This window comes from Boleophthalmus pectinirostris, unplaced genomic scaffold (genome assembly GCF_026225935.1).
Source record: "Boleophthalmus pectinirostris isolate CB_2022bp ecotype Guang Dong unplaced genomic scaffold, ASM2622593v1 HiC_scaffold_19, whole genome shotgun sequence".
Classification (NCBI taxonomy): Eukaryota; Metazoa; Chordata; class Actinopteri; order Gobiiformes; family Gobiidae; genus Boleophthalmus; species Boleophthalmus pectinirostris.
The window spans coordinates 9,543,094-9,555,825 of NW_026571140.1; the positions used below are offsets into that span (position 1 = coordinate 9,543,094).

At 38.1% G+C, this 12,732-nt stretch overlaps 1 protein-coding gene across 1 annotated transcript in view; it reads left to right on the forward strand.

The window, feature by feature from the left end:
- Nucleotides 1-10,796, forward strand: part of LOC110162588 (cell migration inducing hyaluronidase 1) — a 139,609-nt gene extending 128,813 nt beyond the window's left edge. Inside the window, 7 exon segments of the mRNA XM_020927486.2 lie at nt 1,805-1,990; nt 3,053-3,158; nt 3,160-3,261; nt 7,095-7,181; nt 8,612-8,766; nt 9,192-9,292; nt 9,616-10,796. Coding sequence (XP_020783145.2) covers nt 1,805-1,990; nt 3,053-3,158; nt 3,160-3,261; nt 7,095-7,181; nt 8,612-8,766; nt 9,192-9,292; nt 9,616-9,743 — 865 coding nt within the window. The 3' untranslated portion in view covers nt 9,744-10,796.
- The last annotated feature ends 1,936 nt before the right edge of the window (nt 10,797-12,732 follow it).

Sequence of the window (12,732 nt, forward strand, 5' to 3'; positions counted from 1 at the left end):
TTATTGTTTTATGCATAAAAAAGCCCTTGATAAATTGACCAAAATGTCACTTGTGCTCCAGTGATTCTCAGCCCTTGAGTCATAACAGTTCATTACAGCAACTATTGTAGCACAGATCGATGCAACAGTCTGTGAACTGAAACTGAGTCAAGTGGCGCCATCTTGTGTCTACAAAAAAACAGCCAGTCTTGTTTGAATGAGAATGAAATTTAGAGGAGACCTTCATATCTCTGGTCCTTAATAGGAATGTAACAATATGCAAATCTCACAGTTCAATATTATCACAGTATTAATTTCATGGTCATTTATTTATTGATTTATTTATATACATAATTGAAGAAATGCTACTTTTTTTTTTTCCTTTTAAAAAGCCTTGACTAGCCTTTGGTGCTATATTCCAAATAATTAAGATGGAGATGTTTTTTATAACAGTTATTTCGTCATCAAGGCCTATTACAATGTTAACTATATCGACTTTAATGTAGACAGGGACTGGTAAAATGTTTTATATATTGTGAATTTGCAGACTCTGTTTTGTGGTTGCATTGCCAGACTATCCAAACCACACGCTCCGCTCTGGTTTCTAGAAGTTGTGAAAAGCTCTTTTAAAGCCATTGCGGTGAATAATTACGATGCTCTGAATGCATAAGTGAGGAATTGCCTGATCATGCCAAGCCACACGCTCCTTCTGGATTCTAACAGAAAGTTGGAAGGACTGACTTATTTTAGACCCTCTTTGTGATTACTAATATTTCTTTAAAAAATTAGGGCTGGGCAAAAATAAAATTTTTTACTCGTGATTAATCGCATGTTATACACAAAACCAATTAATGAATTAAAAAGTAGAGTATAGCGCACTTTTATTGAAAATGTAAATGAAAGAGCCATACATTTGTTGTGCAAACAGCATTTCTTTCACAGGGGAACCTCAGAGCCTTCAAGGTTTTCATTGAAGGCTCAAGAAAAAAATATTGAATGGACTTTTATACTACTAATATATTTATTGAATATTTTCTAGGCCGTGAGTAATGAACACCACACTAGTGATAATTTCTAGATCATTGTTATAAACTTGGACTGATATTTCTTGGGAAACAAAGGGTTAATATAATGGAATGGAAATGGACCAATCACATTTTTTCTTCCAGTGGTATCTGGGTGAATCAGTGACTCCAACACTGAACTAAAGAAACAAGCTCAGCTCAGCGCGCACGGCTGGTCTGACCGGAGCGAGCCCGCGGCCGGAGCCGGGCCCGCGGCTCGCGGAGGCTCGGGCACGTTGCATCTCACGTGGTCAGAAAAAAGTGAAAAAAGTTAACGCGTTAACGTGCCCGGCCCCATTAAAAATATAATTCAATATTTTAGTATTTTAAGGTCCTAAATTATGCAACGTTGACTTTGAAACCATGTTAGAATGTTGTGACCTCATCCAAAAAAATTTAGTTGTTTCATTCACATGTTTGAGTAATCCTTTATTATTAGTCTGTCTACATCTCCAAAACTCAAAACACTCTGTTCCATTTTGTGATGTCATGAAGCAGTAATTTTCAAGTTGCCTTTTACCTTTTGTTCAGTAGAAATAAGCAATTCCAGGGCTGAAATTTTCCATTTGAGAGAAACACACTAACTAAATATGCAGGGTTTGTGTGTGAATGAAATGAAACACAACTCCTTATATATTTTTGATGAGGAAACATTATAATATAGAGCACAAAATAGTGTAATATGGGCCCTTTAATACTCCACTCAAGCGACTCAAGACCACCTACGATACACTTTGACTGATTCTTGTGTGCTTTGATAGGGACGACTGGATCAACGTGGGCCTGTGCTACCCCCAAGGCACCACCTTCACCATCCTCTCCGACGTGCACGACCGCGTCGCCAAAACCACCCGCAAGACCGCCACCTACGCCCCCACCAACAACAAGGACAAGCTGCAGCACCCACACCCCACCAGGGGCTACTACTACTGGGAGGAGCACACCGGGTCAGTGGAGCTTCAGGACAAGCAACACAGGGGACACAGAATAATAAAAAATAGAAGTGACTTGTTATTGAAAGGTGCATTGAAGGTGTGCATTGTGGTGCAGGGTCCATCACCTATTTTTTCCTATGGAGATGTCATTGCTCTGCCTGGAATGTTCCATAGTATGACATTAAACAGAGAAAAAAACAGGCATTCAGATTGTGAGCAGGGTTGCCTCCACAGATCTGACCTGTAACTTGGTCTGGTTTGGTCTCCATGAAGATAGAAATATTTCAAACCATACTGTGTAAAAATTCCAGACAAAGCAATAACATTTCCTTGCAGAAAAGCATTTGACAGACCTTCCACCAGAAAAGTTACACAATGCACATTTAAGAGATAAAAATACAGGAATTCAGCGATACTGTATAGTATGTATGTAATTTTTATAAATTTTTTTTTAGCCCAGATACAAGGGTAACATATTCAAATCAAATTTCACTTTCACTGATAACATTTGTAATGTTTATTTATTATTTCAATATTTTACATGACCAAGGTTGATTTTGTCATTTGATGTTTTGGTTCTAAGACAATTTATCCAGTCAGAAAACAGAAATAAGTTCACGAGTGAAGCCCTCATCAAATCTAGTTGGTTTAAACCTAAAATGCTTCTCTCTGATCTGAACGGTCACTAAACCCCAGCGCCTGGAGCCAGTCATGAATCCATGTTAGTGCAGCCTCTGCAGCTCAATGAGGGAATTCTTGAGGTTCTGAGCTTTCACATGAGCCATGTCTGTCCATATACTGAGAGTGAGACAGACTTGGATGTGTCCTCTATCTGCACGTTAAGAGGTTTTGTTGTGATTGCAGTTTATTTATTATGGCAGTAAGAGCACAGACTTAATGTCTTGGTTGTGGGGAAGTGTTATCATACCTTTTAAGTTAATTCACAATGCAATTATTTTTATCTGTAGTTTTGGAATTGTTAAGTGCTGTGACTAGAGGTAATTGTTTTTTTTGCTAATTGTGTGTGTAAAGGCTCAAACTTTTAATAACAGTGTTTTTGTGTGTGTCCCATAGCCTGCTCTTCTTGAGGGTCCTGGCTCATAACCACAGGGAGGGCTTCTCCTTCTGCTCGATCAAAGGCTGTGAACGTATCAAGATCATGGCTGTCATCCCCAAAAACAGCCCGCCCCAGTACCTGCATGTCCCAGGCCTACCCCCAGCACGCACGTGAGCTCCCCCTGGTGGACGTGCCCATGCCCCACAAGCTTCCAGACAACGAAGTGGTACGCCAACACGCCAACACACACATAGGCTGCTGCTAAGGTCTATTGTCACAGCTGGACAGGCTAAATATTTTCTACTTTGCTGAGTTGTGTTAAAATTAATCAGTATTTAAATAAAGACAGGGGACTGCAGGTGGATGTCACTGACAACAGGTTTTACTTTACAAAAAAGGTTAAAGGTTCTATATTACTCTTTTTGTGAGCTTTAAGCCATTTTATAATATTGTTACCTCATCAAAAACATCCCTAGAGTTGTGTTTTGTTTTATTCACACATTTTTTAATAATCCTAGTTCATTAATCTGTCTACGCCTCCAAAGCTCAAAATACTCTGTTCCACTTTGTGATGTCATGTAGTGGTAGTTTTCTCATCTTTAATATGTTTAACATTTTAAAACATGTGTGAATGAAACAAAACACAACTCCAGATAAGTTTTGGATGAGGAAACAGTATAACACAGATCAGAAAATGGTGTAATATAGACTTTTTCATACTTCATTCACTTCTGTGCTTAGAAAGGGACATGTCTCAGTGCTTTCTAACTATGTCACAAACTGAAATAATCTACACATAAAAACTAGTGGGTAGTCTTTACGTAAATTAATTGTAATTTTAATAGACTGTTTATTGTATATTTTACATTTTTAATAATAGTGAGTGCGCACAGCCCATTAGCAGATACAAATTAATTACAAAGCCATTTATTAGGAGTATTAGGAGGAAAAATGTAACTGACATTTTTTTTATGACGTTTGTGGCATTTCCAACATTAAAACGTTAAAAGAGAAGGTCTAGTCTCTAGTTTTAGCCTCTAGATGCAGATATAGAAGCACATTTTACATGCTAATTGCAAAATGTAACAGCTTAACGTGTCTTCACTTAAAGATAATGTTTATATTAAAACTGATTAGTAGTTAATTGGTTGGCAACACTTAACGGGCAAATAAGTTGAAGGAAATTGGACTGTTATGTTGTGATGGCATAACTCCACTTATATATGCTACTATTTACAAGTGGAGATCCAGCCTCTATCTCTATAATAGTATTTTATCTGGGTTTTATTCAAAGCTGTTTTTATACGTTAAGTTATCATTGTCATTATCATATGGTGACCAGAATTTCCAAATCAAAAACTGGACTCACTCGGTTTGGGGCGGTTGGTAATAATAAAATTCTGAAATGAGTACATAAGGAAAACTGTTATGCACTTGGTGAGTCAGTATAGTCACATTTTCTTTGTGTTTTGGCCATTTTTAAGCAGCTTTTCTGTATTTTACCAAAACAAATGACAATGCATGCTTCTCTTTACTGTTGGCAGGTTTCAAATTGGTCACAAATAGGGACACCTGGGACACTTCTTGTATAAAACTGGGGCAAATCCCTGGTTTTGGATAAATCTGATGGGACAGGGGACACAGGGCTCGAAACTGGGACTGTCTCGGGTAAATAGGGATGTCTGGTCACCCTGCATTATCATCTCTGCTATATTCTTGAACAGTTAATTTGGAAAAAAAAAAAAATAGGTACACACACATTGAAATTAATTTTTGTTCAAATAAAGTTCCTGTCTCTGTAACTCTGAACTGACTATGTTAGCTTTAGACATCAGACTCAGACTTTGACAGACTTTATTGAAACACAAGGGAAATTACTGGGACACAGTAGCTCACACATCCATTATATTACAATAGGAAGACCAGACATCCCTACTTATGCAGGACAAGCAGCAGATTTCTCCAAAACCACTGATTTGTCCCAGTTTAATACAAGAAATGTCCCAGTTGTCCCTATTTTTAACCGATTTGTTATACACCAACAGTAAAGAGTCCAATATATTGTCTTTTAGCTAAAATACAGAATTTGCTTGAAAACGAGCAAAAAAACAAAAAAACAATGCAAAGACAGAAGTCCCTCAGATTAAATACTGACACCTGTGAGTCGAGTAAGGACAATTTAAGCACTCTTTTCACAATTTTACCGACCATCACAACCCGGGTGTGTCCCAATTTTAAATTTTGAATATCTGGTCACCCTATACAGTATTACAACAAGTGCAATCAGAGACAGCAACCTGGTCCCCCATGAGGCATCAGTGGGGGCAGTTCATCACCACGGAAGCAGCTTATGAGGAGCCCAGCTCATATTACATGACCGTTATATCCACAATGCAATGTGTCTAGCTGTACAGTGCTCATGAACATTTGTGTGATATTGGTCACACATGAGAATGTCAGTGTTCAGTTTTTCTGATATTTTGAGACCACTCCCGTTGCTCTAGCTCGATCCTTTGTGGAGTTATGACCAAAAACACATTTTTGACCTTGGTTACCTTGACCTTCAAGTAGGGGTGGGCGATATATCGATATTTTAAATATATCGAGATAGTTTTTAAACTCGATATGAATTCTGACATATCGTATATATCGATATAATGTTTATATTAAATTCTGATTTCGCCGCTTCGCTTGTTTACCTTCTCTCTCGTCGCCTCCGCCTCCCTGAGTTTGTTCCCTCGTGTCTCCTTCACTCGTCACTATCGCCCTGAACGCCGAAAGTTGGTGCCAGTGAAAAACTTCAAGCACCACGAACCTTTTCCACCATTTACAGACAAGAACATCAGCAGCACATCCTCATATTCCACCGAGTCGCGTCCTTTAGCCCGAAAGAAGCTAAACGAGCTGAGCTGCGTGAGAAGTGCTGTTTATGCAAATGAACCATGAGCTTAAGTTTCGTTTCTTTAAAATGTAAACACACGTGCGCAAAACTGCATTAACACATTATTATCTCAAACGGGCTGATGTGGCTCTAGAGTCGTTATGCTTTATATATTGTAAAGTTTAACAATGTAAAGTTTATTTATGCAGAATATTTAAATTTATAATCTGCTGCAGTGTCACTTGTACAATAGTGTTTGGAAACGTTGGGTTTGATCTGCAGTGGATTGTGAGATTAAACCTCAGAGCTCCTTACTGCTGGATAATAACATGGATCTATTGAAATAAGGAACATCCTGAGCTTCTTCTGCTAAATGAGCTCATGGTTATGATTATGGTCTGGATAACAGTTAATGCAAAGATGAACTTGTGTTGAGTTGTTTTATTTATGAATGAAAAGAAGAAAATATATATTATTTCTTTTATTTTACAGTTAAATTATTATTTATGTAATTAGGGTTTTTTGTAATCTTAAATGTTCTTAAATGTTAAACTGTCGACCTCTTACACTTCAATTTAAAAAAAAGGACCTTGTGGAATTTGGCAGATTTGTTTTTGCAGTTTATAGTTTTAGGGGGTTATTTTTTCTTGAACATATATCGAGATATAGCAAAATATATCGAGATATATTTTTTGATCCATATCGCCCAGCCCTACCTTCAAGTGACCTTGACCGGTTTCAACCTGTAACATCCTATGTACCTTGGTTATGTGTGTGCCAACTTGTGTGATGATTGGGTGAATATTTTAGCCAGCAGATGTGCAGGCGTGACCTTTCAATTGACCCGTGTGACCTCAAATGACTGCAGATGATCACCAAACTGTTTTTTTTTTTTTGTGGCATCGGGCACAGGGGCTTAACCCACATATCAAATTTCGTGACAATCGGTCCATAAATGGCGGAATTATCACGGGTGGACAGACACACAGACACACACAGACACACAGGGTGAATACAAAACCTGGTCAAACTTTCGGGGACAGAGTAAAAAATATAAAAAAATGGTAATGAACTTCTAGCATCGATAATCTCGTGTACAGCTATCAATGAGCTGATAAACCTCCCATGTGTGCATACAGCAGTGTACTTCTGGTGATAACGTCTTCCTCTGTCCACAGCCCTGGTCTGACCACTTCCTGGAGGTCCGTCTGGATTCCTACAACAAACGCTTCTTCCACATCAAGGAAGATTACGCCTTCACTGAGGTAAGTTTTGGTTTCAGTTCTGATAGTGTTCTTAAAGGCCCATATTATTCAAAATTGGTTCCTGTGATCTTTAAATCATCATAGAAAGTAGTCACCTCCTTGTCTACATTGTCAGTGCTCAAAATACTCTGTGATTGATGATGATGAATACCTTGTGATGTCATGTAGTGGTTATTTTCTAGTTAGCAGCTTTTTTTTCCCTGTAGTTCAAAGAGTAGACAATTCCAGCACTGCAAATTTCTCTGATCTGGCCAAGATTTTAAAACGTATATCAAGTTATTCATCTTGTTTTCAGATTTATTATCTACTTACTAGTTATGAGACTACTTAATTCTTGTCTAGAGGTAGTTTATTTTAAGAATAGCATAGACATAGACAGATAATTTCACTACTTTTAAGTCATTTTCTGATAGATTTTAAGTGTTTATATCTTAACATTTGCCAAGCTTTTTTTGCAGTCAGAATAGGCAATTCCGGCACTGAAATTATCCAAATAGTGTGAAGTGAATAATGAAGGTGCATGGAGATTAAAAACACAGTGGAACACTTCCCGTATTATCGCATGACATCATAAGGTGGAACAGAGTGATTTCTGTTTGAGAGAAGAAGACTACATATGCAGGCTTTGTGTGTTAAATGTGTGAATGAAACAAAAGACAATTCGAGGTATGTTTGTGATCATGAAACAACAATATAACATAGATCAGAAAATAGAGTAATATGGGTCCTTTAAGACCAAACCTTTCAAGACATTTCTAAGAGTAATTACGAAGTATTAACTATGGCACTTTGTTCATTTGACAGTTGAAATGTTTCATTTGAGGACTCAATAGGCTCAACCATGGCCTCTCAAATAATATTCATAGCATGTCAGAAACCTAAAAAAAAAAAGAAAGAAATTGTACTTGATTGCTTGAAATAGTCCTGGGTATGGCTAACATGACAACACAAGTTAAAATAGAAGTATTCAAAATTAAAATATTTTACAGGTGCACAATACAACCTTTCTGGTGAAGGATCCACTACCTGTCTCTATGGAGAGTTGTTATTGCTTTGTATTAAACTTATTTATCTCCACCTATCAATCTTAGGGTGACCAGATTAAAAAAAAAATTTAAAACAGGGTCACCTCCGGGTTGGGATGGTTGGTATAAATAAAACTGAAAAGAGCGCGTAGCATTATCCATTCTCGACTCACTTGTGGGTCATAATCTGAAGAACTGTGCATTTTTTTGCTATTTGGTAATTTTGTTATATTTTAGCTAAATAAATGACAATATATTACCGCTCTTTACTGTGGCAGGTATCAAATTTGTAAAAATAAGGACATCTGGGACATTTCTTGTTCAAATCTAGGGCAAATCCCTGGTTAATAGGGACGTCTGGTCACCCTATGCCTGCATGTATTTGACCTTTTGTGTGTTTATCAGGTGAATGGTACGAAGTACCAGGCGGAGGACGGCGTGCTAGTTACTGTGGTGAATGGCCATGATGGGAAGGTGATGGAGAGCACAGGGTTCAAAATGTCTGTCCTCCAGGGCATCCCCGCTCAGATCCACAACTACATCAGCCAGCTCCCAGACAAGTAAGGCCATATGTATTATGTAAATGACCCTCTATTTGAATGGTTTTAACTTTTAACTTAACTAACCAGAGTATAGTTAGTTACATTAGGTGAAAATAAGAACCTTCAAAACTAATAGTATCAAGACTAATATTCAGATTTAAGTCATTTGCTCATGTAGCATTTTTAAGTGGTTCCTTTTTCTGAAAACTGATCTGAAAACGTGGTTAGAGTGTATTATGCCAACATTATAGTCCACACTGTTTAGATACGTCTTTTTAGTGTTGTCACTTGACTCATAATTGACTCACAGTGCACATTGTATCCAAAAATGTACTTGTTTATATCAAATTGCTAAAAATAATAGTTTTCAAGTTCAATATTCAATAGTACTCAAAAAGTTACTCAGTAAATGTTATTCATACCTCTCTCTCTCATACCCTCAGCTCAATTGTCTTGATGGCCTCTAAGGGCCGCTTAGTGACCAAGGGCCCCTGGATGAAGGTTCTGCACACCCTGGGAGCCGACCCCTCCATCAAACTCAAAGGTATGCGCTCTTTGCCCTCTCTGTAGTACATATGTTGTTCAGCAGGTGGTGCTGCAGTCACACACTCATTTTGCACATTAAATAGTTTCGGAGGTTAACTAGAATTATGTTGTGACAAGTATTACAGCATATTTCAAGCAGCTATCTATTCTAATGTGGGACATTTTGTCTATAAAGAAGAAGAACACAAAAGACTCTAGCCCAGAATTGTGTTTATTAATGAGTCTGATACTAGTTAGTTTGTCTCACTGACTGAAATCATATTTTCCTACAGAATATCAGCGCACACAGTGGTTCTAAGGGTTGTTTTTGTTGTGTTGCAGAGAAGTTCACGTTCATAGGCTTTAAAGGCTCCTTTGTTCCACACTGGGTTCAACTGGAGACAGACTCAAAGCAGGCCAAGATTCACCAGGTCCTGCCTATCCCTGTTTTCCAAATGATCAAGCTGTGAGCTCCAGACTAGAGGCTCCTCAGACTGAAGCTGACTGAACACAACTGATGTAAAAATACATGTACAAGTACAACAGCAAGTACAAGTACAAGTACATGTACATGTACAAGTACATGTGGATGCAGCAGAGCACTGGAGCTCCTTTAGCTCATAGCCTCATGACCATGTGTACATATGTGTACATAGTGTGTACAGAAGCTGTGCACTTTGGGCTGTCTGTGAGGAGCAGCGCTGGCAGCAGACTGTCACATGTCCACACAGACAGTCCCCCCTCTCCTCCTGGCAATGTGCCTCCAGGAGCAGTGGGGCTGTTCTTGTACATAGGCTGTGAACACTGTCTCACATTTCCCCAAGTCCCCAAATGAAGAATGCAACTGTCCTGTTTGTCTGAATGTCCTGTGAGTGAGGAACAACATAAATATATTGATTAGGATGTGCATTATGCACTCAGTGGACCCTGCACTCTAGTCCTCCCCTCTGTCTGTGAGGGGTTTCTATGGCAACGTCCTGAATACATGACACTTTATGCAAATCTCCACATCTAATATAAATGAATCAAGCACTTTTTAAAAACTCTTTTCAACTATGACCAGTCCAAAACTTGGTTTCTGTGATTCTTAATTTGATAAGCACAAAAAGAAAAGAGTCCTGAGTCTGAGGATTGTTCAAACGCCATGCTACATAAATGTGTGTTTAAGTGTATAGTTAGTGTGTGTCCTATGTGAGACATGTCCCCCGGGTGTCCCCGCAGGCAGACAGCCATGTCCCAGGACACCTGTCTGTGTGTCAGAGAAAATCCAACATCCATCACTGTAGTAGGAGTTTTGAATGTGTAGAGAGATTTATTTGAAAACTTCTAAATCATTCCATTCTGAAAGCATGTCCTCCAGGCCACAGCCGAAATAGCTGGTCTGTTTTCGGAGGGGAAGCCATACGTTTAGAGTAGCACACATTTATTTTGTATTTCTAATTTATTGTAAACCTTGGCCCTGGTGTAAATGTGTGCTATGTGCTGCTTTGCTTGGTTTCTGTTCAATAAGAGAATCAACTTGTAAAGCCATTCTGTCAATGATTTTGTGTAAGTAAATAAAGAGTATTATTTCTTCATTTTTTTTTATCATTCATTATTCCAAGAAAAAGATTACACACATACATTCAGTTCTGCTCACTGTTCTTCCATGTTTCAGTGTCACCAAGTCGGCCTACAATGTGAAAGCCTGGTGACGTGTGATGAATACTGCTTTATAAAACCTCACAAAGGCAAACCACATGTTTTCATGTCTTTAATATGTAATCCATACAGGCAAAGGAATAAGTAGAGTCCACATAGTATTACTCTTATTATAATGTAAATGGCACTGCAGCTCCGGACAGAACGTACATTCTTCTGTCATGGTCAGACCATCATGGCACCAACTCTACATTCCAATCTGCATTTAAATGGTCCATATTACACTATTTTCTCACCTATGTTATAATGTTGTTTCCTCACTAAAAACATACCTGGAATTGTGTTTTGTTTCACATGTTTAACACACAAACCTTGCATATTTAGGCTAAGTTCTTCTTTCAACGAGAAAACTCCATGTCATGTGGTAGTACAGGTAGTGCTCCACTCCATACACACTCACTAGAGTCATTTGGGTGATTTTAGCCCTGGAATTTGCCAGTCTCTACTGAACAAAAGGTAAAACATAGCTGTTAACCTGAAATCTACCATGGCATCACAAGGTTAAACAGAGCATTTTTGCGCTTTGGAGATGCAGACATACTAATAATGCAGGAAATAAAGCACAACTCCAGGTATGTTTTTGAGGAGGTAACAAGATTATAACATGGCTCACAATCCAGTTTGTGTAAAATAGGACCTTTAAGCCACTAGAAAACACACCTTGTAATATTTACTTAACAGTGTGCACTGGGAAGACATTCTGTGGTGCCTCAAGGATGGACAGATGAACAAATCCATGAGTTCTCTTGGTGCTAAACTATACAAATTTCTCTGCATACAAACACAGTGTTGAGTACATTCTAATAAAGACTACAGGTATGTTCATTCTACAGTCATTTTCCAACAGCGCAGTGGAATAAAAAATAACAATTTCAAAATAGTCCTTAACTATCTACATTCATTTGATTCTATTAAAATAACCTTGTACATTCAGAAAACGTATATTTAGAATCCGAGGGCTGGGAACCCAAAGACCATTTGATGACTTTACACAGGAGAAAAACTCAACAAAATAGTAAAAAATAAATAAATAAAAAAAATCAGACTGAGATGGCAAAACAGTGATATTGTTGGGTTTCAGATTGCATCACAACATTCTATTGATACTTTGCAGCTGGTGTCATCAATATTTCCTGGGAGTGCGATGCTAACTGTGGGCATTGTTGTGTCTGATGCTTTGTTAGACTTTAATCTGAGCACTATTTTAACACAATCTGACCAGAAAGAACTGATTTAGATGGAACTACAAAAGCATTACAATCACAAGCTGGCTAGCATTCGCCAACAGTTTTTCAGTTAGTTCTAGTATTCTTGAATCTGAAAACCACTAGTTACACAGTGCTTTCTGTTGAAATATGATGAAAAAGGTAAATTCATAAAAGTTGGACCAGATCTTTTCTATTTTTGACAAGACCCAAGAGCCCCTGTATGTATTCAGTATTTTTGGCCTATAGATGTTGTGATGGCATCTGAAACTCAGTAACTGTTTATCCATATTTAAAGGTGCACTGTGTAACTTCTCAGCAGGGTCTGGCACCTGCTTGTTTCCACGATGATTATCTGGAATGTTCCACAGTAGGGAAGTAGTAGTAGTATCTGCCTGGAGAAAGCAGGCGGTGACACCAAGCTAAGTTACTGGTCAGGTCACTCACTCAGGTCACTTACTTTTGAGTAATAAAAACACACCTAATGAAATAAAAACAAGAAGGATACATTTAATGCCTTACTGTGGAGCATTCCAGGCAAAGCAATAACATC